This window comes from Lepus europaeus, chromosome 1, assembly GCF_033115175.1.
Source record: "Lepus europaeus isolate LE1 chromosome 1, mLepTim1.pri, whole genome shotgun sequence".
NCBI lineage: Eukaryota > Metazoa > Chordata > Mammalia > Lagomorpha > Leporidae > Lepus > Lepus europaeus.
The window spans coordinates 75,879,435-75,906,403 of record NC_084827.1 but is presented as its reverse complement, the minus strand read 5'-3'; the positions used below and the strand labels follow the sequence as shown (position 1 = coordinate 75,906,403).

The 26,969-nt window shown below is 39.0% G+C and overlaps 1 protein-coding gene across 6 annotated transcripts in view; it reads right to left on the bottom strand.

Annotated features, from left to right (window-relative positions):
- R3HDM1 (R3H domain containing 1) overlaps positions 1-26,969 on the bottom strand; it is a 227,559-nt gene that overhangs the window by 55,033 nt on the left and 145,557 nt on the right. For all 6 annotated transcript variants that reach the window (XM_062186096.1, XM_062186085.1, XM_062186124.1 and 3 more), the window contains 3 exons: positions 24,342-24,465; positions 9,054-9,208; positions 8,155-8,306 (listed from right to left, as the gene is read on the bottom strand). In XM_062186096.1, the coding sequence (XP_062042080.1) occupies positions 8,155-8,306; positions 9,054-9,208; positions 24,342-24,465 (431 nt within the window). The remainder of the gene's footprint in view (positions 1-8,154; positions 8,307-9,053; positions 9,209-24,341; positions 24,466-26,969) is intronic.

Genomic DNA, 26,969 nt, shown 5'->3' with positions numbered 1-26,969 from the left:
AGGAGCCAGGAACTCCATCTGAGTCTCCTATGTAGTTGGCAGAAATCCAAGTACTTGAGCCATCATGTGCTGCCTCCTAGGCACATTAGCAGGCAATTAGATGGGAAGCAGAGGCAACACTCTATCCCAGGCACACTGTTTTGAGATGCGGGCATTCCAAAGAGTGGCTTAAGACAGATGCATCATAATATATGCATCAACAATTTTTTTACAGAGAGGAGGAGAGGTAGAGAGAAAGAGAGAGAGAGAGAGAGAGAGCGAGAGAGAGAAAGAGGGAGGGAGAGAGAGACAGGTCTTCTATCCACTGGTTCACTCCCCAGTTGGTCGCAACAGCTGGAGCTGTGCGATCCAGAGCCAGGATTGTCTTTTGGGTCTCCCACGTGGGTGCAGGGGCGCAAGGACTTAGGCCATCTTCTACCGCTTTCCCAGGCCATACCAGAGAACTGGTTTCGAAGTGGAACAGCCATGGAACTAGCACTTATATGGGATGCCAGCACTGCAGGCAGTGGGCTTACACACTACACCACAGTGCTGGCCCCAATCTCTTTAAAAGATTTAATTACTGGGTCCAGTGCTATGGCATTGTGGGTAAAGCTGATGCCTGCAGTGCTGGCATCCCACATGGGTGCTAGTTCCATGGCTGTTCCACTTGTGAACCAGCTCTCTGGTATGGCCTGGGAAAGCAGAAGATGGCCCAAGTCCTTAAGCCCCTGCACCCACGTCGGAGACCCGGAAGAATCTCCTGGCTCTTAGCTTTGGATCGGCACAACTCTGGAAGTTTTGGCCACTTGGGGAGTGAACCAGTGGATGAGAGACTCTCTCTCTCTCTCTGCCTCTCTGTAACTCTGCCTTAAAAATAAATAAATAAATAAATAAATCTTTTTAAAAAAAAGTTTAAATTACTTTAAAGGCAAAGTAACAGAGAGTAAGGAAGAGATGGACACACATACCCACACACATAGATCCTCTCTATGCTGGTTCATTCCCCAAATGACAACAGTAGCCAGGTCTGGGCCAGGCTGAAGCCATGAGCTAGTAACTCCATATGGGTCTTCAATGTGGGTAGGAGGGGCTGAAGTACTTGGGCCATCCTCTTCTGCCTTCCCAAGCACATCAGTGTGAAGTAAGATGGGACTGTGTTCTGATATGAGATGCTAACATTCCAAGCAATGGCTTAACCTGTGGCACACCACAAGGCTAGCCCCTCTCTTTCAAAAAATAAAATTTGAGGTCGGCGCCACAGCTCACTTGGCTAATCCTCTGCATGCGGCGCTGCCACCCCAGGATCTAGACCCTGTTGGGGCACTGAATTCTGTCCCGGTTGCTCCTCTTCCAGTCTAGCTCTCTGCTGTGGCCCAAGAAGGCAGTGGAGGATGGCCCAAGTGCTTGGTCCCTGCACCCACATGGGAGACCAGGAGGAGGCACCTGGCTCTTGACTTCGGATCAGCGTAGCCCGCCCGGCCGTAGTGGCCATTTGAGGAGTGAACCAGCGGAAGGAAGACCTTTCTCTCTATCTCTCCCTCTCACTGTCTAACTCTGCCTGTCAAAAAAAAAATTAAAATTTGAAAAAAAAAAATAAAGGAAAAAATTAACATCGTACTATAGGTAGTATAATTGGGAATGAAATTCAAAAATAAAAATAGGTATTGCTTAAAGGACAAACTGATGATATTCTAAGGCTTTTCTCAGCTTTCATTATTTGCTTTATCCAGTTTTACCTGGTGTATCCAGTGAGTACACTGATCTGGAACACTGCTCAAAATGAATAATACCAAAGTTATTGAACTAGAAAAACAGAAATCACAGGAGCAGGTGTTTAGGCTATTAATTAAGATGCTATAGAATTATAGGAATTCTTTAGATATTTTGGATGTTACTGCTTATCACAGAAACAGTTTTTAAATATTTTCTTCCATTCTTTAGGGTGTACTTTCACCCTGCTAATTGTGCCCTTTGTTGTGCTGAGGCTATTTGGGGTTACAAATGAATTTTAGCATGATGTTAGATATAGTCCAACTCATCTATTTTTGTTTTTGTTGCCTCCACAACCTTTTTCCAGAGCATGATCTTCCAGGATTTGACTAGTAAGTTTTTTTTTTTTTTTTTTTCTTGACAGGCAGAGTTGGACAGTGAGAGAGAGAGAGAGAGACAGAAACGTCTTCCTTTCAGTTGGTTCATCCCCCAAATGGCCGCTACAGCCAGAGTGTTGGGGGGGGCACGCCACGCCGATCCGAAGCCAGGAGTCAGGTGCTTTCCTCCTGGTCTCCTCCCACACGGGTGCAGGGCCCAAGCACTTGGGCCATCCTCCACTGCCTTCCTGGGCCACAGCAGAGAGCTGGATTGGAAGAGGAGCAACCAGTTCAGAATCTGGCGCCCCAACTGGGACTAGAACACGGGGTGCCAGCGCCGCAGGTGGAGGATTAGCCAAGTGAGCCGCGGCGCCAGCCAGACTAGTAAGTCTTAAAACATACACACACATGCACACACACACACTCACTCAGTTCTAGTAACTCCACTGCAAATTGGAAACAGCTACATTGACAATAATCGATAGCAAGGAAAGAGATAGTAAGTCTCTAAATGAAAGTATTCCTAACTTGCTTCCAAATATTGTGGGTACTGTGATTATTAATGCTAATGTTAAACTATTTTTAGTACTGTTCTTAAGAATACAGGTAACTATATATGTTAGAATGATTTCCATATACAAATTCCTAGGCACACAACCTCCGGTACTCTCTTGTGAGGTATTACTCCTTATTATTTAAATTAAGAAAACCAGGGACCAGTGTTGTGTATTACTGGGTTGAGTCTCCACTTGCAACACTGGTATCCCCTTTAAGTACCAGTTAAAGTCTTGGTTGCTCCACTTGTGATCCAGCTCCCTATTAATGGGCCTGCAAAAGCAGAGGATGATGGCTCAAGATTTGGGCCCCAGCAACCCAAGTGGGAGACTACAATGGAGTTCCTGATTCCTTGCTTTGGCCTAATCTGGCCTTGGCTGCTACAGTCATTTGGGGAAGTGAACCAGTAAACAGAAAACTCCCACCCCCTCTCTGTTTATCCTTCTCTCACTCTGTAACGCTGCCTTAAAAGTAAAAAAAGTAAATCTTAAAAAAAAACAACCAAAAAACCCCAAAAAACCAAGGTATAGAGAGACTAAACTGCCTAAGTTCACACAAGATTGAAGGCAGGTTTGTTTGATTCCAAAGCCCACCTTCTAACCATATCTTGCCACCCAACAGCTAGTGTTTAATGATGTAAGATTTTGTTATCTGAAAAATTAGCTTATTTGGATCCACTCAAGCCCTGATTCCAGATCAGTGAAACTCCATAATGAGGAGGCTAAGGAAAATGGCATGTATTTGGATAAACATCCAGATTATGTCCTAATGGTATTACAACTATAGGATGGTGAAAGAAGCAAAATGCAGGCTGGCAAAAATAAGTAAATAAATAAAATTATCAGTTGCAACACTAAATTTTTATAGATTAAATTTCTTTCTTTCTTTCTTTTTTTTTTTTTGACTGATAAAGAGACAGAAAGGTCTTCCTTCTGTTGGTTCACCTCCCAAATGGCCACTTTGGCCGGAGCTATGCTGATCCGAAGCCAGAAGCCAGATGCTTCCTCCTGGTCTCCCATGCGGGTGCAGGGGCCCAAGCACTTGGGCCATCCTCCACTGCCTTCCTGGGCCACAACAGAGAGCTGGACTGGAAGAGGAGCAACCGGGACTAGAACCTCTGGGATGCCGGAGCTGCAGGCAGAGGATTAACCAAGTGAGCCATGGCACCGGCCCCTATGGATTAAATTTCATCACAACTTGTCAGACATGACGTGGCCATATTAAAAAAATTGTAGACATTTTATATGTAAAACTTTATAAACTGAATTTTGTGTGCAAGTATTGTGCATTAACAAATCTTGCTCATGTTCCTACGCTGTTATCTGTATTCATATATGATGAAGTGCAAGGAGAAAAGTGAGGAATATCCAAATAGGGAGAGCAACATGGGTTACCCAGTATGTCTGTGTAGAGAGAAAGGAAGGGAGAGAGAGAAAGCAAGCCCTTGTGATAGTGCTTGGGAGACAGAAGTTTAGAACGAAACTGCATCCATGAAATGATCAGAAATCAGAAATAAAAACCAAATTTTGGGGGTTAATAATTTACAAATTATTCACAATATATTCACAATATATTATTAAGGGGAAAATGCAAGATAATGAGTATTTTACTAAAACCTATCACCTAATTCCTACATATGTGCATCCACACATGTACTAATTAGTTAGGAGGCCAATGTGACAGGATGCACACTAGTCTGTGAATATTGGTTACCTGTGGGAATGGGGATGGAGTAGGGTATGATGATTAATGTTCCTTTTATACATCTTTGTTCTGATTCACTTGTGTCAACAGCATTATTTATTGTGCAATTTTGAAATGGTGGACTATAAAGGATCCCCTTCTCCTTGCTTACCACCAAGCAAGCTTCTATGTGCTAACATACTAAAAACCTGTAATAGTCATTTGCTGGTTGCATAGTAGCTTGCTATACCATAGTAGGCATTTTTGATAAAAATCTGCTGCGCTGTCTTTTTAGGGTCCCTGATAAAAATGGACAGAACTGGTTACAGCCAACATTGCAATTTGAGCTGGCCCAGATCAAGTCAGACTGACTGAAGGGTTACTTTATGAGCCACTATTTTTTCAGAAATGTTTATTCATTTATTTGAAAGGCAGAACGACAGAGAGAGAAGGAAGAGAGATTTTCTGTCTGCTGGTTCACTCCCCAAATGACCACAATGGCTGGAGATGAGCCAAGCTGAAGCCAAGAACGAGTAACTCCATCCAAGCCTTCCATGTGAGTGGCAGGAATCCAAGTATCTGACCCATTACCTGTTGATTCCCAGGTGCATTAGCAGGAAACTGGATCAGAGGTGGAGGTAGAACCCAATCCCAGGTACTTCAATTTGGGATGTAGGTGTCCCAAGTGGCAGCACCTTAACCTGCAACACCTGTACCAATTATGGTTCATTATATTGTCACATTACATATCTCCAATGATGTTTCACTGGCCGTCTTTGAACATGTGATATACGAGTGGAATTGTTTGTTAATTTGCATGTTGAAAGACTTTTTCCACCTCTTTCCTCTGTACCTATCATGTTCAGTCACTTAGTTTCATTCACTTACATCCCATTTAGCCTTACTACAAAGTCTTTTCTCAGTGGGGAGATTGATTTGCGTTTTATTACTTTTTAAAAATTAATTAATTAATTAATTAATTTTTTTGACAGGCAGAGTGAATAGTGAGAGAGAGAGACAGAGAGAAAGGTCTTCCTTTTTGCCGTTGGTTCACCCTCTAATGGCCACTGTGGTCGGCACATTGCTCTGATCCGAAGCCAGGAGCCAGGTGCTTCTCCTGGTCTCCCATGCGGGTGCTGGGCCCAAGGACTTGGGCCATCCTCCACTGCCTTCCAGGGCCATAGCAGAGAGCTGGCCTGGAAGAGGGGCAACCTGGATAGAATCCGGCGCCCCAACAGGGACTAGAACCCGGTGTGCCGGTGCCGCAAGGCGGAGGATTAGCCTGTTGAGCCACAGCGCCGGCCATTACTTTTTTTTTTTTGACAGGCAGAGTGGACAGTGAGAGAGAGAGACAGAGAGAAAGGTCTTCCTTTGCTGTTGGTTCACCCTTCAATGGCCACCGCGGCCAGCGCGCTGCGACTGGTGCACCGCGCTGATCCAAAGGCAGGAGCCAGGTGCTTATTATTCTAACACATCTCCTTGCTGGTTGGTAATAATTAATGTTCTCTTTCTTGGAAGATGAATTCAATGATTTTCTAATACTGTTCAATAATAGTTTTTAAAAAGTTAATGCAAATTTTAAAAACTATATACTTACAGAAAAAACGTTAAAGCCTACAACTGATTACATATATGTACATATCCATATGCAAACTGGCCTTTCCCGCTCTCAAAATGTGCTTTTACATGATAGATTTAGTCAGCTAATACTCTGAGTCAGGCCTTGCGCTAGGTGCTTGTCTCAGACTAACCTCTATTTTTCATTTATGCTAGAAAATGTAAGGGGAATAAACTTTCTTGCCTAAAATATACTTTGTACAGCTAGTAAATCTAAATTTACAAAGAACTGGTTGTTATAATTTAGTCCTTAGATGGTAATTCAATTATGAGATTAATAAAAAATACCAACAGTTGATATTTAAGTAACAGTTCCAAGTAAATTTGAATATTATGGTGATTTGTGTATTAACTACTATCCAGAAGCATAAATAGAATTTCCTATAGAGAACATGTTATAGTCAGAAAAATGCTGTTAATTACAAATATTTTTTATCCAAAGGATCCTTGATGCTTTGATGAGTTGCATGAGTTGACTTTCTACCATATAACTGGTGCAAAAAGTTCCATGATACAAGTCTTACAGAATACACATTCCCTGCTTTATCTATTCCATTTCTCACATTGGTAATCTATAGGTAGAACGATCAATGCCAGTCAATGCCAGTTTGTTAACATGGTGACCAAGGACTACCATCAACTTATGGCTAGCTCATTTGGGTCTTTTTTGGGTCACAGCCCTAAACTGTGAGTAATTCGACTTTGCAATCAAGATTTCAAGTTAAAGGTTGTTTAAGATCTTCACAGATCTTTTAACTGCTGTGCTCTCGGCCACTCCAATTTTATTTTCTTTGCAGTAACAGGCCCAGGGGCTAAAACTATTGTTCTTTACAAACTGTGGTCATCAGCACTCACCTGAAAGCTTTTGGATTCTGTCATCATGCTCTAAGTCTGGCTGCAGAAACAGTTACAAAATTGTGCCTCTCACCTCTATAATTACTTCTAGGGCTAAGTGCCTTCAGAAGTCAAGCATACAAGATATTTTTTGTTTGTTTCAAGGTATTAACAAATACAAAAAACATGAGAAAGTTTTCAAATCTAAAATACCTTAAGCAAGTTTTTAGAGGTTTGATTTTCTTTCATGAAAACTCTTCTTCCCAGCATGTAGGCCCCAAGAAGTAATGATGTTTGGTATCTTTTGGTCCCCAGAGAGGTACCAGATCAAGCAGCAGCTATTTCTCTCAGCCTCTGCCCTATATATTATTGACTACTTTGGTAGTTTTCTCTGATCAATTAAATGTTATTCTCTGGCTTGAAATGGAGATAATTAGGCAATTTTCTCATCCTTTATTTCACATACTTTAGCACAGAATTTGCCTCCAGGTGACATTTCAGAAACTGAACTGGCATTCTAGGTCTCAAATTTAGATATAATAAAAACAAAATCTAAAATTGAGAGTATTTCCTCCTTATTTATGGAATTTAAACTCACACAACTGGGAAACTGACCGAGTACACATGCTCATTTTCACTATGTAGGCAGTAGCTCAACTTGAAAAGAACTGCGTCTCAAAATAACATAAAATCTCAAAGTTGCCTGTAAGATTCACAATGAACTGGTCATTCAAAAAGCCTGGGTCTCCTCAATCACACATTCAAACATTGGCAGCCACAGAGACAGTAAGAAGAGAAATATGTGCTCATCTTGTTGGGGTACTGTCAGCAAATAATGTTAAAAACTAAGCCTCCATTTCTCTATGCAGATTTCAAAGAAATAAGCTACATCAATTCCTTTTCTGTCCTCAAATGCCATCTGTAACCATAACTGGAGGTCAACAACTTCTTATCAGTGATTATAACTTAGGTCCTCACACAGCACAGATGCCTGTCTGACAATCTCATAGGGATGTCATGAGAATAAACAAAAGGCTTTTTATAAATTCTGAATGATGGACTAGAGGGAACAAATTCAAAGGAAGATGACTATTTTTAACACATTAGGCTCGTACTTTTGCTCTTCCAAAGACAAAGCAGCTGATGAGTACTTCAGGACTTGCTTTAATATAGAGCTTCTGGTTCATTGCTTCTCTTATATGTTCTCTCCTCTTTTTGATAAAAATGAGCTCCCCACAGCCTGAAAAGTTCCAGCAAGATATTTTGCTGCTAAGGTTTGCCTCTTCAACATTAGAAAAAAACTTCAGGTAATACCTCTTTGTTGATTTTAAAACTAGCAGCAGACCATAACGCTGATAAATAATTATCTGCTAGAGGGTCAGTTTCTTGGTCTTACCTTAGATTATTTTGTTGGCCAGGTGAAATGACGCTGTAGTAAACTGGCATTCCTGGTGTGGGCATAGATCCTTGACTGGACTGACTAGGGAACATAACAGGCTGTTGATAAGTCTGATGGGCAATTCCTTGAGAACCTTGAGGCAGTGAAACCTAAAATTTGAAAGATAGTTTAAAGGGAAAAAAAACTTTGCAAATGTTTATGTTTCCAGCCTTCAGAGTTTATAGAATGAGCAGTCAGGAAAAGCTAACACTGTCAACAGGCTTTCCTGATAAGTTAGCCATTGCATTACCACTTTATTTCTATATTTCCTTTAGTCAGTTACTGTTTTTGGTTAGCATTTATCAATTGTACAGTAAGTTACACACCTTAGATTATGAATAAATATAATTTATGTCTTTAAGTTATTTAAGAAAAAGAACCTTTCCAAGTAAGGATGAGCATCAGAAATGAAAAGAGCAATTAACCTCAGTGGAACAAGTAAGATTCAGGCAAGGTGTCTGAGGCACAATGAATCAGCAAGAGTGAGAGCTTTGGAGCTGAAGATAACAAGATGTGAAATTAGCTCCAGCATGTTACTTTTAGACATTGGGTAAATGACTTAACTATTCTGAGGTCCCTCAGTTCTTTAACTGAAACAAAGGAAATGCCATCTCAGTCACAGGAAATTATTAACTCTGTTCTGAGACAGCACAATTTAAGGATCTAGTATAAGAGGCATTCAGTTAACAGTGGACTTTCAATTCTTTGTTTTCTAAATTATCTACATGATACCACATGGACATAATGGATCCTTCAGTTCTTGTTATCAATTCTGTAGTTTCTATAGAAGCATTGTAGATATACTGTTAACTTACTGAAAATTATCGCTATCAAAGTAGTTAAGAAAGACAACATACCTGGTATGATGGCACTGAAGGGTAGGGGATGACCACCCCTTGAATCTGATTTCCAATGTTGCTGGGCTGGCCACTGACTAGGTTTTGACTCTGGGGTTGCTGAACTCCAACTATTCCTTGGTAGCTTTGCTGCTGGTTAGGTATAACTTGATAACCTGTAATGGCACAATGAGTTAAACCTTGCTTTGAGTTTATTTAATTCAATAGGGTGTTTTGGTATTTTAAGCAAGTATTTTTTTGTTCTAAAAAGACAGGATTTGTTTTACACGACAAATCCTAAAAGCTCTCTATTATGAAGTAATATTTAAAAAGTTCATTATGTAGGTAATCCAAGTCAGCTACATTTTGCTCTCCTAAAATGTAGTCAAGTAAAATGTTTGCAACAATTTCTTCTACAGCTGAGGAAACTTACAGGATCATAGATTTGGTTAATATGGGATAATTACTATGCTGTGGGCATGATAATCTATTATAAAACTAAGGGAGGGCTTTTAGCCTAGTGGTTAAAACACTACTTGAGGGGCTGGAACTGCAGCGCAGCGGATTAACACCCTGGCCTGAAGCGCTGGCATCCCATATGGGTGCTGGTTCTAGTCCCGGCTGCTCCTCTTCCGATCCAGCTCTCTGCTCTGGCCTGGGAAAGCAGTAGAAGATGGCCCAAGTCATGGCTGGGCCCCCGCGTGGGAGACCTGGAAGAAGCTCCTGGCTCCTGGCTTTGGATCGGCACAGCTCTGGCAGTTGCGGCCAATTGGGGAGTGAACCATTAGATGGAAGATCTCTCTCTCTCTGTCTCTCCTCTCTCCGTGTAACTCTGACTTTCAAATAAATAAATAAATCTTAAAAGAAAAAAAAAAAAACACTACTTGAGATACCAGTAGTCATGGCTCTCCTTCAATTTGTTTCTTGTTAATGGGCACCCTGGGAGGCAGTGAACGATGGCTCAAATACTTGGGTCTCTGACTCTGTCATGGGAGACCTGAATGAAGCTCTGGGTTCCTGCTTTAGCCTGGCCTAGCCAGGGCCACTGTGGGCACTTAGAAAGTTAACTGGCAGATGGGAAATCTCTGGCTGTCTCTGTTCCCTCCCTCTCTCTACCTTTCCAAAATAAATAAATGAATAAAAAAGTGAAAAACTAGTTTTTCTGGGGACCCTATATAATTTGTGCAAAATGAGAATATATAGGGCTACTTGTTAATAAGTTACAAATACCAAATTGGAAACAGCAGGACACTAAAGGCATCTGAAGAGGCTACATGCCTTATGAAACTGGCTCAGTCAATGGCAAAAAAAAAAAAAAAAAAAAAAAAAACCAGTGTGGGAGAAGCCCTTTAGATAATAGTTTGAAAACTCACACTAAAAGATCAATCCTTAAATTAGGATTTAGTAATTGCTTTGCCTATGTCCTCATTTTATTATTAAGGTCATACATAAGCTAAAAGCACTACTGGTAATTTAAGTAGTAAATCAAGAATATAAACTTTTACTAAGTACACTTATTACTTATTTAAATGATAATTTATAATGTTAAGTTTTGAACACAGAATATGAATTGTGTTTTGTCTCCTGAACCTAAAAGGATTACCTTAGGTACACCAATTAGCTCAAGGCTCATGTAAACTACTAGAAGATACCACAATTTCTCCATCTTTATTTTTTTAAATGAAAGAAACCAGATAAAAATAGCTAACCATTTTGCTTCAGGGTAGTGAAAATTTTTTTTGCAATGATGAACTGAACTACAGCACTGCCTAAAGAAATGTGGACAGCTAAAAGCCAATGAAATTGTTTTCCTGTTAATACCATAAATATATATATATTTTGCTATTTTAAATATTTTCAGTTTACCAAAGGACAAATATTTCAAATTCATACCCTAAATCTCTAATAAATATCATCCAAATATACACTGACACATTTTTATCTCAAAGAAAATAAAGGACAGGAATGGAAACGGGATGTGAACATATGACAAATATTTCAAATTTGTACCCCAAATCCCCAAAACCATCCAAGCATACACTGACACATTTCCAACTCTGAGAAAAAAAAAGACAGAAATGGAAGTGGAAGGTGAACACAAGACCGCTTCTTGAGTTGGAAATGCCCCTTCAACACAAACAGAAATATATTGCAGCATCACAATTTTGGCTTAGCTGTTTATGGACTAAAAAAACAACTTCTTAGAATCAACTGGCAGAATTATAATCAAGTAAAATGAAAACAATCAACAGTGGATAATCTGGCAAGATTCACTGTAATATAATCTGACTTAAAAATACTTTGATTTAAGGGATGGTGTTAAGTACAGCAGGTACATGAGCACCGGTCTGAGTCCTGGCTGCTCCACCACCTCTGATCCAGATCCCTACAAATTTGCCTGGGAATGCAGCAGATGAGTTTTTGGGTCTCTGCCATTCACATGAGAGGCCTGGATGAAGGTCCTGGTTTTGGTCTGGCCAAGCCTCAGTCACTGACCATTTGGAGAGTGAAGCAGCAGATAGAAAATCTCACTTTCTCTCTGAAACTCTGCCTTTCAAATAGATAGACAGACATATATATAAATACATATATAAAAATAAATCTTACAATAAAAAATATTTTGACTTAAACAGCCATATCCCTGTAAGAAGCTATAAATGTCTTACATATTATTTTTACAGTTTATTAAAAAAATTCAACATTTTAGGTTGCTTTGAATGAAAGCTTTGGAAAAAAGAAGCCAATTTATTTGAAAATGTGATTTTAGAATTCATTTGATTTTACCAGTTTTTGTAAACCTGGTGTATAGGTCTCCTGAGTGAAATGTTCTCAATATGAAAAAAAGTCTCATGCAGGTTTTCAACAATAGCTATAAAAACCATGTCACAGTGGCTTAATGTACCATCATTTGCACACTATAGCATGGTATTTGCACCACTGGAAAGTAAACTTCCAATGTACTTTCAATTCCTCAATGCAATCTAACCTCCATTAATATCCTCATCTATTAATTGGACTATCCACACACATGTCCACCCAAATGCCATACACAGTTTGAAAATGAGACAACATAACATGAAATTTAAAATATTTCACCCCAGCACGTGGGTATCTGTCACACAGGTTAGTAATGAGGGCCCTGTGAGCCTAGGATAAGCCTGTCGGGTTATACAGAGATGAGTATTACTTGTCCTTAGTTCTTGAGATGATGAGATTAAGCAATTATGCATAAAGTTTTATGAAAGAGGGAAGAATTAATCTTGACTGGTATTATAAAGGCAGTTACATTTGAGCTTAAAGAATATTTCAGCAAAATGTAAAGGTCTAGAAAAAAAAGAAAGAACACTGTGTCTGAGGGAATAATAGGAGTGGCTGAAAACAGTATGTTGAATGAAAAGCGGAAGATGAAGGTAGAACAGAATACTGTTGACAATCAAATGTTCTACAAGTACAGGAGTGGTGAAAAGTACGAGGAGTCCTAGACTTTAAAAGCTGTGAAAATAAAAAACAACAAAAACAAAAAATAAACAAAAACCAAAACTAGTACTCCACTCAGAAATAGCAAAAATAAAACTGGTAACAACAATAATAATGGATATAAAACAATATATATACTTGTATCCAATAACAACATCCTTCAATAATAGTGGAGTTATTAAAAATAAGAATGTCAAACACAGCCGGCGCCGCGGCTCAGTAGGCTAATCCTCCGCCTAGCGGCGCCGGCACACCAGGTTCTAGTCCCGGTCAGGGCACCGATCCTGTCCTGGTTGCCCCTCTTCCAGGCCAGCTCTCTGCTGTGGCCAGGGAAGGCAGTGGAGGATGGCCCAAGTCCTTGGGCCCTGCACCCCATGGGAGACCAGGAGAAGCACCTGGCTCCTGCCATCGGATCAGCGTGGTGCGCCGGCCGCAGCGCGCCTACCGCGGCGGACATTGGAGGGTGAACCAATGGCAAAAGGAAGACCTTTCTCTCTGTCTCTCTCTCACTGTCCACTCTGCATGTCAAAAATAAAAAAAAAAAAAAAAAAAAAAGAATGTCAAACACATTCCTTAAGAAGCTCTCTTGGAACTGGTGTTGTGGCACAATGTGGTAAGCCATCACCTGCAATGCTGAGTTCCAGCTGCTCCACTTCCAATCTAGCTATATCTGCAAATGTGCCTGGGAAAGCAGCACAGGTTGGCCCAATGGCCACCTGTGTGTGAGACCCAGAGGGAGTTCTAGGCTCCTGGCGTGGCCTGGCTCAGCTAAGGCTGTTGCAGCCATTCTGGAAGAGAATCAATAGAGGAAGATCTTTTTCTCTCTCTCCTTCCCTTCTCTGTAACTCTGCCTTTCAAATAAATAAAAATAAATCTTAAAAAACAAGCTCTCAGGCCGGCGCCACGGCTCAATAGGCTAATCCTCCGCCTGCAGCGTCGGCACACCGGTTTCTAGTCCCGGTCCGGGCACCGGATTCTGTCCCAGTCGCTCCTCTTCCTGTCCAGCTCTCTGCTGTGACCCGGGAGTGCAGTGGAGGATGGCCCAAGTGCTTGGGCCCTGCACCCGTATGGGAGACCAGGAGAAGCACCTGGCTCCTGGCTTCGGATCAGCACGGTGTGCCAGCTGTAGCGCGCTGGCTGCAGTGGCCATTGGGGGGTGAACCAACGGAAAAGGAAGACCTTTCTCTCTCTCTCTCACTGTCCACTCTGCCTATCAAAACAAAAAACAAACAAAACAAAACAAAAAAAAAAAAAAAACAAGCTCTCTTATTCAGTCTCTCATAATTTTGTCCACAGCATTATATCCCAGCTCATAAAACTAAAGATAACAAACTTAACTTTTTTTCTTACTAATTGTTCTTTCATGGTTTGTGAACAAAATGGAAATAATATACTTTTTTAGGAGTAAAGGAAGACATTAAACTTTGCCCCCACTTAAAACAACCCACATTAATCATTACTAAGCTAAGCCAAAAAGCAAATACTGAATTTATACTGAAAGGGAAAAATATTAACATAAAGGAACCAAAACAATCAATATACTTGTATAAAAACCAGAAGCTTACTATGTACTGACAGGCTAAGAAAGGCCTGTTTTTCACTGTCTGTTTTTAGTGAATAGCTTCTGACAGCAAAGCCTGAATTTAAGTTTTAAGGTAGCATTAGTTTAGGTTAAGCACCTTCAATCACCTTTTTATTAAAATGACACTTAACTCCAAGAATAAAATTAGATTGGTCTGAAATTCACTGATCACTTGTTAGGATTCTCCTAAAAATAGCTGCAGAGCAGCTGAATCCCAGATTTCATGTAATCAACCTCAAAGTGCTTACTTGATAAAGAAAAACACAAAACTTTTATCTAATTTGCAACATCTGAAATGAAGGTATTATGTAAACATTTATGAAAAAGTATAAACATTAAAGCCCCTTTTCAAAAACCTTTTTTTGACCACAAAATATTTCCATGGCAGAAAACTGGGGAGAAGAAAAAGCTACTACATAAAATTCATTTGTAAAACAATCACTTATAGAAAATCACCATTTTCTTGTATTTACAGCTAGCCTCATTTTCTATGTATAGGGCAACATATACACTTACATTATTAATAGAAATGAGATCAAATGACACATATGTTTCAAAATCTATTTCAATCTACCATTTCCATATCTGATCAATAGATTTTTACAAGCTTTGGGGAGTATTTAAGTATTTCTTAAAACATATTTAGACCTCAAATTAATCAATGGATGAGAAAAAAACAGCTGATCCCTACTGTAGTTAAAGGATGAAGGCATGTGTCACAAAGCTAAAAAGCTATGAAAAAACCCCACACTCTAATATTTTTTAAAAAATTGTTAGTTTCCTATGTCTGAAATTCAACCCAAAATTCCTATGCCTTTTCATTTAGAATACTATATGTATGAGTACCCTTGCTCCAACATTATCACAGGTGATACTAATAGCTAACAAACACTAACATGACATTTACTAGGTTTTAGGCACTGTTCTAGGTACATTACCTGTGTTAATGCTTTTAGTGCTCAGAATCTTATGAAATAGGTTTATTACCTACATTTTTCACATGAGGAAACAAAGGTCCACAGAAGTTCATATCTTGTCCACGGTCACCAGTTGATAAGTGGGTAGCCTGGATTTGCTGTCTGATTCTAAAATTTACTTTTCTTAGGGACAAGTGTTGAAAGAGAAAGAATAATATTGCTCAAATAAGCAAGATCTGTCATTCTTTCATTTTCTGAGAATTTTAGTTGATGAAGACTCTTTTTGTAAGTTTAACATACAGAAATCCATCTCAAGATAAATGTAGTTGTATGAAAACAGAATTATTACAAATAAATCCAATCAACAAGCGAACTATTCTTTTGAATTATAAGCACTGTTAACCAAAACAGAAATCAGGGTAAAAGATTATTCAGTAGTTAGTCCACATAGTAGCTATACAAAATGTGGAGGCTAAAAATAGACCATGTATAAAAGTTTATGTGATTAGCAAAGAACATCCTCTCTGGGAAGGACTCTGCTTTTTTTTGCCCACTACTGCCAAGGTCTATGGTTTGTGATCAATACATATCAGAGTTACACTTCCTTCATTTACTACAAACGCTTCACATGTGTAAAACAGTTGGGAAGGGAAGATGAGGTTCAAATGCTGACATATTTCAGGTACTCAACCTGAGTTTTTCATGTCAATCTCCAGTGTTCTTCTGTTTTGCCTCAGGGGTTGCTTTTGCTTAAAATGTACACTGCTTCAATAGTCCAGATGAGTCTACAGAAGATTTCTCTAGCACATGTTGACTGTCTTCTCCACAAAGTTAGTTTGCTTTGCCAAGTAGTCAGACTTTATCCAATGGGGTAATGCCAGCTTAACCTGGACACCTTGAGTGCAAGGAGAGTAAAGACAGCAAGGGGAGTCATTCTATTTCACAAGTGAAGTTTTGAAGTTCTGTGAAGCAGTGACATTTTCCTGTCCACTGATTAGCCTTTCATTTATTTTAACATTTGTGTGTGGGAGTAAAAACCCCAGGTTTAACCAGAATGGACAGAAAGCCATCAGGGTCTGATGAACAGTTCTAAGACTGTCACAAATGAAATAATCATTTTCTTTCTTTTCTTTTTTTTTTTTAAAGATTTATTTGAAAGGCAGTTACAGGGAGAGTGAGAGGGAAGGAGGAAGCGGTGGGGGGAGGGAGAGGAAGATATCTTCCATCAGTTGTTTACTCCCCAAGTGGCTGCAATGGCTGGGGCTGGGCTAGACTGAAGCCAGGCACCAGAAGCTTCTTCTGGGTCTCCTTGGTGGGTGCAGGAGCCTAAGCACTTGGGCTGTCCTCTGTTGCTTTCCCAGGCACATTAGAAGGAAGCAAGGAGCTGGATTGGAAGTGGAGCAGCAGGGACTTGGATTAGTGCCTTGGGTTGCTGGCTGCATCCTGAGGCTTAAGCTGCTAAGCCAAAGTTCCAGCCCTGAAAGAATCATTTAATATTTGGTGCTTTTGTATCTGCCCTGTATATTTCCTGAGAAGGAAATTCTACTGGCATTAGGACAGGTAATCTAAACTGTTCTCCCAAAATCCATAAGATTTTTGATCACTCATTCAGTCACGTAATTATAGCAATCAATCAACCAACCAACCAACCAACCAACCATCCCAGCCAACTAGCCAAAGTATAATTTGGGATTATACTTTTTAAAGAGCAGGCAATTAAAAGTTACTAAAAGATTATTAAAGTTATTCTATTCAGAAGACTGTGGGATCTATGTTGTTGAAGTTACTATAATCACAAGCAAAACTAGAAATACTCAGCTGGAAAGTACTAAAAAAAAGACAAAAAACTCCACATCAACCTATTAATAAGCCAAAGAATCTTACTGTCTGTGCAAGATAAAATCATTTATAATTTACCACTGACATAAAAATAAAAGATCATTTAATCACAGGCATAACTCACTTCATGTAATTTCCTTAATCAAAATTATATCTTAAAAGAACTATTCAGGGCCGGCGCCGTGGCTTAACAGGATAATCCTCCGCCTTGTGGTGCCGGCACACGGGTTCTAGTCCCGGTTGGGGTGCTGGATTCTATCCCGGTCGCCCCTCTTCCAGGCCAGCTCTCTGCTATGGCCCGGGAAGGCAGTGGAGGATGGCCCAAGTGCTTGGGCCCTGCACCCGCATGGGGGACCGGGAGAAGCACCTGGCTCCTGGCTTTGGATCAGCACGATGCGCCGGCCGCAGCGGCCACTGGAGGGTAAACCAACGGCAAAAGGGAAGACCTTTCTCTCTGTCTCTTTCTCTCTCACTATCCACTCTGCCTGTCAAAAAAAAAAAAACAAAAAACAAAAAAAACAACTGTTCAGGAGGCCGGTGCTGTGGTATAGAGGGTTAAGCTGCTTCCAGCAGTGCTGGCATTCCATATGGGTATGGCATTCCATTTGTGTCCTGGTTGCTCTAGTTCTGATCCAGCTTCCTGCTAATACACTTGGGAAAGCAGTGGAACATAGCCCAAGCACTTGGACCCCTGCACTCATGTGGAGAAACGGTCTGGTCGAGCCCTGGCTGTTGTAGCCATCTGGGGAGTGAATTTGCAGATGGAAGACTTCTCTCTCTCTCTCTGCCTTTCCCTCTCCCTCTCTGTAACTCCACCTTTAAAATGAATAAATCTTAAAAAAAAAAAAAAAAAAGAACTGTTCAGGTTGCTAACAAGTTTCTCTGGACCTTTGGTTAAATAAAGGAATTTCAGGCTGGACTATTATAGAGTGGCACCTATTAGAGAAGTGGCACTGTGGTTCAGGCTGCTTATCTAATTATTCAAAATAAAGCAAGAGGGTTACATAGTGCTGATACTCTCAAAAGTACAGTTTGAAGACTGCCAAGTATGAGAAAAAAAATCCAATGATCTGGAAAAGAGGGAGAAGTTAAGGATTAGGAAGGAGAAGTAGATTACTAAAAAAATGAAAAATACCATTAGGTTTAAAAAATGCTACAAGAATATTTTCAGTATTCTCATATTTCAATATATTGCCAACTTGGCAACTATTTAAATATAGCCTTCCTACCATTTATTTAGAATCAACCCAGAAGTTGGATGAAAACAGGGTATCTTTCATAGAAATCTGTGTCAATATTAAAGGAAAATATTTAAAGAAAGTCATGTGAATACTACGTGACATCAAACTATAGAACAAAAATCCAGTTCTCAACAGTAGTGTTTTTAACACTATCTTCATCCTTTGTTAAAAGACTGTACTGTTACGGTATTATCCCTTTTCTTCCAGCACTTTCAGAGGAGAGCTCAATCAATTCTGCAAGCTGAGAGAACTAGGACAATAGAAACCGATGGCTCAGGCACTTCCCTGGAGGGCTCCAAAGAATAATCTATTTTTAACTCTCTATCACTTAACAGAGAACAGAAGTAAATATGATGCTCAGCAGAAAAAGTCTTACACAGTCTTTAACTGGCTAGTTTTATTTCATATAGGTGACCTGAACTACCATTTGTGCTAAAGAAAAATATTTTTAATAATAAATAAATATAATCAGAAAGATAATACAAAGAAATGAAGTGGGCAGGCATTGTGGCACAGTGGGCTAAACACCACTACTTGGAGTGCCTGGGTCTGAGTCCCTCTACCACTTCTGATTTCAGTTGCTTGTCAATGTAGCAGGGAGACAGCAGGGGATGGCCCAAGAACTTGGGAAACTGACACCCATGTGGAAGACCTGGATGGAGTTCCTGGCTCTTGGCTTTGGCCTGGCACAGCTCTGGATGTTGTGGGCATTTGGGCAGTGAACCAGCAGATGAAGACCTGTGTGTATGTATGTATCCCTCTCTGCTTTTTAAATAACTAAATAAATGAATAAATAATAAATAAAAGATGTGAAGACTTGCTTAGTCAGAATAGCCATAAACCTCAGTTTATTTCACTTAACAGTACTACTGAATTTTTTCAAGAATGAATTTGTGCAGCAGAAGCACCATAAAGATAGTTTTTCTGGTTGTTGTTTAAAGACAAGCCATTTTGCTAAATCTAAACTTACTCATAACTAAGCATTTGCAAGGCTACTTAGAAAAACTGTTTTCAAATCACCAAAATTTCAAGCTTGTAATTCTTGTCAGTTTTCTATTTGTGCCACTACTCTGGTGGATAGGCAAGTTCTAGCACTACAGGTGTTTCTGGAAGGATACAGAGCTGCTATCACACATTTACTGTCCTCCCTTTATCCTCCTGTGCTCTACTCCTGTGCCTGAAATAAACGTAAAAGCAAACAGAAAACAACTCTAATAAAAACAGACATAGAGGTTATGGCTCTTAGCTAATTAAATGGCTCCTTTGGAAGAGTATTTACAACAACAAAATCTGTGGGTACTTACCAGATATATTGGGCTCCAGATTTCAGTGGCAGCAGATTAATGTAGAAGGGAAAAGGGAAATAGGTGCATTTGTAGGTATTATACAATGTCTGAATCTGTGTTGGTCACATAATACTAAGAAATGCTCACAAAATCAAGGAAAAAACAAGGACAGCCAGGGCTACCATCTAGTAATATAAATACAAAATTCCTATTACTTGGGTCAAAGGTTGTCAATAAAGAAATTAGTGAGTTTGTGCCCAGAGTCCCTATTTGACAGTTAAACCCTGATTAAGAAGCCCTCTCCCCTGATTACAGAAAAGTGTTGCTTCTTCTTGGATTGGCTTTTAAACTCTAGTTACTTTTAATTTGGTGCCCTGAAATGCTGCCAGCATTCTGTGCATCTTATAGATGGTTACTCCTAAAATATTACTTCTATGATGTGCTTCATCAGGATTCTACCATAGTCTACTGGTAACAAAATTTAATCAGTTTAGAGCCATATGGTTCTGAGTTATCTGGAAAACAATGACTGAGAAATAATGCCCTAACAATCTTTGCATTTATCAACTGGTTGCAAAACTAAAACTATATTTAGTTTCACAGAATCATCTTGCTTCTCACAGGCACTCAGTAACACCACAGTTTGGGGGGAAAATGTATAATTATAGCCTTGGTAGGAGCTCAAATAGCTTTAGATGAATTTAGATGTCTTAGGTACATTTATTGGTTGGTATGCTCTAATGAATAATAATGTCTCAAAAATGTATTTGACTTCTGTTAATGAGTTTGTCATGCTTAAGTCATTAAACTTTTCAAATGAGCTCCAAATCAAACTAAATCTGTCTTTCAAATATGCTTTGGAACAGAAATTAAAGCAATGGATTTCATCAGTTTTTAAAAGGTAAGTGTTATTAAGCTAAGAATGTCATTTAAATTCAAATCCCTATTTCTGAGTATGCTGCATTATTTAAAGGCATTACAATTAATGGATAATATAAACAAATGTTAGTATCTTAATACAACATTTAAAAAATAAAAAGCAAAAAAGCAGTGGAAACCTGAGTAAAAAGAAGTCAGGAAGCAGCTGAAAAAGAGACCGGTTCACTGTGAGAAATGTAAACCTCTCAGACAGTGCTACGGCCCCGAATCCAACAGCTCAGAAACAAGGCCAATTATTGCAAAATGTTAACTTATGTGGTGAAGCTGCAAACTTTTCAAAGAGTCATAAGAATGAAAGCAGCTATATAGAAAAGAGTCAGGGCTTCATAAACCTAAAATCTTTGTAATAATTACTATCTGAAGGAAAAGTTCCTTTAAAGTGTACCAGACTCCTTATATGTACATTTAGGCTGTACATTGTATGATAAAGGGTTAGGATAATAAACCTCTACTATTGCAACTGACAAGTATTATCTTTTGATATGGCTGCCTGCATTACTGTAGTTATTGACAGTAAATTGTTAAGTTATTGCAAACAAATTCTCTGATATTCTACCTTTCTGAACTAGAGACAAACTTACAAGACACACAGAATCATGGAATTTAAAGAGTACACAGAAGTTTCAATAGACAATGCAGTGAAACTCCCTTACTCTTGCAAGCAAGTGAAGTAAAACCTAGAGGTCTTAAGTGATATGCCTAATGATTAAAAATGACTAAGGACCATCAGGATTCTGAATGCTACTTTTTTTTTTTTTCATGTTTTACAAAGCATCGCAGCCAGCATTTCTTCTGTTTCTGTTAGTAGGGGTTGACTAAATGACCATGGCCAGTATCTTCTCATTCATTACAAAAGACAAGCACTCATGCATTCATTCCCTAGTAGTAATGTTGGTACTGATTTAATTCAGTGCCCATAATAGATGTTTACTGTTAAAAGAGATCAACACAACTATATCAACTGGCAGACACATGGACAGAAGACCAAAGCACTTTATTCTTGAGGTATTTTCCTTACCTCCTTGCTCCAGAAAGGACAGAACATCCTATGTTTCCACTGCCCATACCCTACCTATCCAAGAATACTTTTCTCAACTGAATTTCTGAGTATAGGGACAAATTTCTTTAAATCCATATGTAAACACGTAAATATTATTTGTGACACAGCAAAAAAATACTGTACTAAAGCTACCAATTCTTTCATTATGTGCCTGAACAATTATTTTCACATTTGTGTGTAATGAATAAAATGTTCTTGACATTTTGTAGGGTAAATACTGTTTTTGGTTTTTTTTTTTTGTTACAAAATTATTTTTTATTTTAATCAAATTAAGATTGTAGAATGTAGAGAAATGTAAGGAAAAATTCTAAAAAGGAAATTGAGAAAGTATTATGTTTAACATAAAAATATGTTACTGAAGTGAGTATTTGACTGAGTGGTTAAAGATTTAAGACTACTGCATCTTACATTGGAGTGGTCTGGTTTTAATTTTTGGCTCTGGCTTCCAATTCTACCTTCCTACCAGTGCAGACCGTGAAATGGCTCAAGTGATTGGCCACTCACATGAAGCACCTAGCTCCTGACTCCAGCCCTGGCTATTGGAGCCATTTAGTAGACTGAAGCTCTCTGTCAGTCCTTTTCTCCTTGTCTGCTTCTCAAATTGCTCATTCGCTAAATAAATAAATAACTGAGACAGAAATTGGTATAAATCTTTAAAATAAACCAGAAACAAAAAATTGCCTTGTTTCCCATGAATTTTACTTTCTATTATGACACAAACATAAATGCAAATTTTTTTGTATACTTTTGACGTAAAAAATGACCATTAGCTAACTATAGAAAAATCTATAGCTTATGATGACTCTATAAGACTTCAAATTTCTACTGATTCTCTAAAAAGGTTTAATGTAATTATCAACACAATAGCTGGTATTGGCACTGCTGAACTTTCCTTTAAAGGGAAAATTCCCATTATACATATCAGTGTAATGGAATTTCTTTCCCTTTTAGATAAGGATGCTTTCAGGATTTATTTCTATTTTATTCTTCAGGCTTTATGACATTCAACTAAAGCTGTAAGTTAAGAGGATACTACATAAAATAACTGAAAGGATAAACTGAAGTTACAAAGGGTTATTACATCATGACTGATTCATATGCTTCAGAATATAATTTCAGAAAGTATTAAAAAACATGATTCTCTTTTCTGTGGCTGCACTACCCAGCTACAATGTGAACACTGCTTCTTTCTCTCACTTCATAACCAGCGTTAGAGAAAACTATATAACTAAAGGTATAACTGATGATAAATACATGCTACAACACAGATATTTTGGCCCTCAACTAGGCAATTTTAGTTTTTCCATTAAGTGGGAATTTTTTTTTTTGGAAAGATAAATTTGTACCAGCATATTAGTTTAGCTTGTGATTAAAAGTTGCTATTTTTATGGGCAATTCCAAAAAGGAATAAAATTTTTGTCATGAAAAGAACAGAACTAATAAAGTTCACACAAATAAAGAACAGGGACTTTTTGCTTGACTCATTAATAAGGTTTTTTTTTTTTTTTTGTCACATAAAAGGTTTTAAATAAGTAGTATGAAGGTAAATTTGTTTGTATAGTTATCAAGACATTAGCTAAAACCTGGATTAGATTTTTGGAAGAAGATCAAAACAAAACAACATGAAAAGCAATCACTTAAAGCCCATGAAAACTCAGAAACTCATTTATATTAGGATAACACACATACGGAAATATGCAATGTCATGACCAAAGTTCTCTCATGTATAAAGAACAACTTTTGATGTTGTTTGAAATAAAAACATGTACAAGTTTAAACTTCAGATAACCCAGAAACTAAAGAGAATCATATCTGAGACAGATAACAAAATTTAACGTGGTTAAAGATGAATGCTTATACTAAATATCCTTTGGAAGAACATGTCACATGTACAATACAGGGCAGTAACACACAGAAAAAGGAAGAACGTGCATACTAAGTACAAGTCAACTCTGATGGGTAACAACTTAAGGACCTGGAAGTTCTCCAGCAGGATTATGTTAAGTATGACTCATATCTGGTAAAGGAAGTTGGTTAGTCACCATGATTACTAAAGACTACAACAGCAAGAAGAAACTGGGCCAGGGTAGAGGTATTTGTCCTGAAGTGGTGATAACCCTTAAGAGTTCCACACAGTAAAAAGAGCAGTAAACTGCCTTGATGATAGTCAAGCTGAGCATGTAAAACCGCTCTAGAGAAACAGACTTGAAGTTCTACTTCTACTCCTAGATTTAAGAAAGTCTGGACAGAAATACATATATATGTGGGAAGCATATAGATAATGACCTCATTTAAAATAGTGAGATAATTTTTAAACTGAGATCACAGTCAGTTTCAACGAATGCTTGAAGAAAATTGGACAGGGGGCAAAAGGAAAAGAATGTTGGGTTTTAATAAATTTCATATGCTTAGTATTAGATTGCATTTCATTTAAAAATACTTTTCACTTAACAATCACCAAACTGAAAAACAAAACAGAAAATATGCACAAAAATGTCTATTTTAAAGGTATTCCTACAAAGACATCAAAATACCATCTATAGGCTAAAGTATTCAACCAAGGTTAGAGGGTTTTTTTTTGGTCTTTGCTTCTGGTTAGTCATTCAGAAGCCATCCTAATTTGCTTTGCCTCTCTTTAGCTATTATACCACAGGCGGATTAACAGGTTGCAATGAAGGCTTTTATTACAACAGCAGTGAGAATTGGCACCACACATGCAGCCTGGTAAAATGTTCTCATTATATCTCCCAATCTGCTTTCGTATAGAGACCCGGTAAATAGGTATTTTCAGGAGGACTCTCAGATTTGTCCACCTCTGTAAACTCAGTGATATTCATACTCATACTATATACATATTTTATACAGTATTGATAGACTGAGTAGGGTAGTACTTGATGGTAACACTGAACTAAAGAAGGCTAATAGCAATGCCTAGTTAAGAATTCGTGGCATCAGAAATGCTACTCACCTGTCTGCTGTGCAGGCTGTGGCAGTGGTTGGTTTAAATGTGAACTGTAGTGGACAGAAGGGACTGGACGATACTGAGGTTGACCAGAGGGATATTGGCTTGGAGCACAATAACAGGCTGATATCTGGGATCATAAGTATTGAGGAAAAAGATAAATTTTACTCAGAACAGAGTTTTTTTTTTTACTGTGCCAAATATTAGACTGCAATAATTCCTTCTAGCACCAATTATCTGAGGACACATTTTATTTTTAAATTTAACTGAACAAATTAAAAGTAAATTCAAACACCTAGTATATATAAAAAACTTACAAATGTGCCTACCATCACACATAATTTCAAAAACAAAAAAACTAGCCTGTTGAAAAATGTATTGCTATCTCACTCAGTTTAACTGCTAAATAGAATGCACTGTACAAAATAAACCAGTTGATTATCCAGTCCTACTCTAATGCATGGTTGTACTGGTTTTATTCTTTTTTTGACAGGCAGAGTAGACAGTGAGAGAGATAGAGAGAAAGGTTTTCCTTTTCCGTTGGTTCACTCCCAATGGTCACTGCGGCCAGCGCACCGCGTTGATCCGAAGCCAGGAGCCAGGTGCTTCTCCTGATCTCCCATACAGGTGCAGGGCCCAAAGACTTGGGCCATCCTCCACTGCACTCCCAGGCCACAGCAGGGAGCTGGACAGGAAGAGGAGCAACTGGGACAGAATCCGGTGCTCCGATCGGGACTAGAGCCCGGTGTGGTGGCGCCGCAGGTGGAGAATTAGCCTATTGAGCCGCAGCGCCGGCCGGTTTTATTCTTTTTAAGATTTATTTATTTATTTTAAAGGTAGAGTTATGGAATGGGGAGAAGAGAGATCCTCCATCCACTGGTTCACTCTCCAAATGGCCCCAATGGCCGGAGCTGGGCCAATCTGAAGCCAGGAGTCAGGAGGTTCCTTCCAGGAGCAGGGGCCCAAGTACTTGGGCCATCCTCTGCTGCTGCTCCAAGGTGCATCAGCAGGGAGGAGCTGGACTGGAAGTGGAGTAGCCGGGACCTGAATCAGCTTTACCTGCGATGTCAAAGTCCCAGCCCCACTGGGTTTCTTAAATGTTTCCTTATATTTCTAATGTGAGTTAAAATACCAAGAAGACTACCCTGATTTATTTTTCCTTCAGGAGCTATTCATATCAGTAGTGAATTTCTCTTAAACTGACATATTTTGGGGTGAAGAATAAATAATCTAGTAATGTAGAAATATGTGATAAATTTACTTAAAGAGATTCATAGGTTCCTCAGGTTCTGCTTTTCTCATTGGGTTACTTCTAAGAAAACCAGAGACCTGTGGAGATCTCAAAGATTGACCATCTCATCTGAAAAATCAGCCACAAAAAAAATTCCTAGCATAGTTGTACATCAAGTATTTCCCAAGTTTATTGTAGTTTTCCTGTCTTTGAAACATTAGAATAGACACAATATATATGAGAAGCCTTGATTTTTTTTCCTGGAGGTATCAGCAAGCAACAGGCAAATCTTTTTGTTTTAAAATGATTTATTTATTTATTTATTTGAAAGGCAGAGCGACAGAGAGATCTTCCATCTGCTGGTTCAATTCCCAAATGGCCTCAACAGCTAGGTCTGGGCTAGGCTGAATTCGCAGCCAGGAAACACATCCAGGTTCCCCACATGTATTCCAGAGTCCCAAGCACTTGGCCCATCACCTGTATGAGTTTACTTCACAAAGTTAATGGAAAATTGAAGTTTATGAGGTGGGCATTTGGCTGAGTGGTTAGGATGCCCACATTCCATTTTGGAGTGCAGGGGTTTGTCACCTAGCTCCAGCTCCTGACTTTAGTTTCCTGCTAATGCAGATGCTGGGAGGCAGTGGTGATGGCTCAAGCAACTGGTACCTTCCACTCAGCTGGGAGACTATATTAAGTTTCCAGATCTCAGCTTTCATCCCACCAGCCTAGCCCTGGCCACTGAGGCCATTTGGAGTGTGAAACTGGATGGATGGGAGTACTCTGTCTCTCACATAAGTTAGCAACAAAAAGGGAAAAGTTTGCTTTGATGCAAAATATTTTTTTTAAAAAATATTTATTTGAAAGGCAAAGTTACAAAAAGAGAGAGAGAGAAGGAGAGAAATCTCCCTCCGCTGGTTCACTCCCCAAATGGCCGCAATGGCTGGAGTTGGGCCAGGCAGAAACCAGGAACCAGGAATTTCTTCTGGGTCTCCCACTTATTGCAGGGGCCAAAGGACTTAGGGTCATCCTCTGTTGCTTTCCCAGGGGCATTGGCAGGGAGCTGGATGGGAAGTGGAACAGGGACATGAACTGGTGCCCACATGAGATGCTGAAGCAGCAGATGGCGGCTTAATCCCTTGTGCCATAGCGCTGGACCAGCAAAATATTTTTGAAATCCATGCATACCAGGGGTCATCGAAAAGTTCATGAAAAACATGTATAATGAAAAAACTATGCATGGATTTCAGAATATTTTTCCATTAACATAAACTAATCTTTCAATTCCATTCTTTAAAGAACTTTGTGAAGTAGCTTTGTATACATATGCAACATATATTACAACAATAGCAAAAGAATGAAGAAATGGTAAGTGAAATTACGGTTACAAAATCGCCATATGTTTA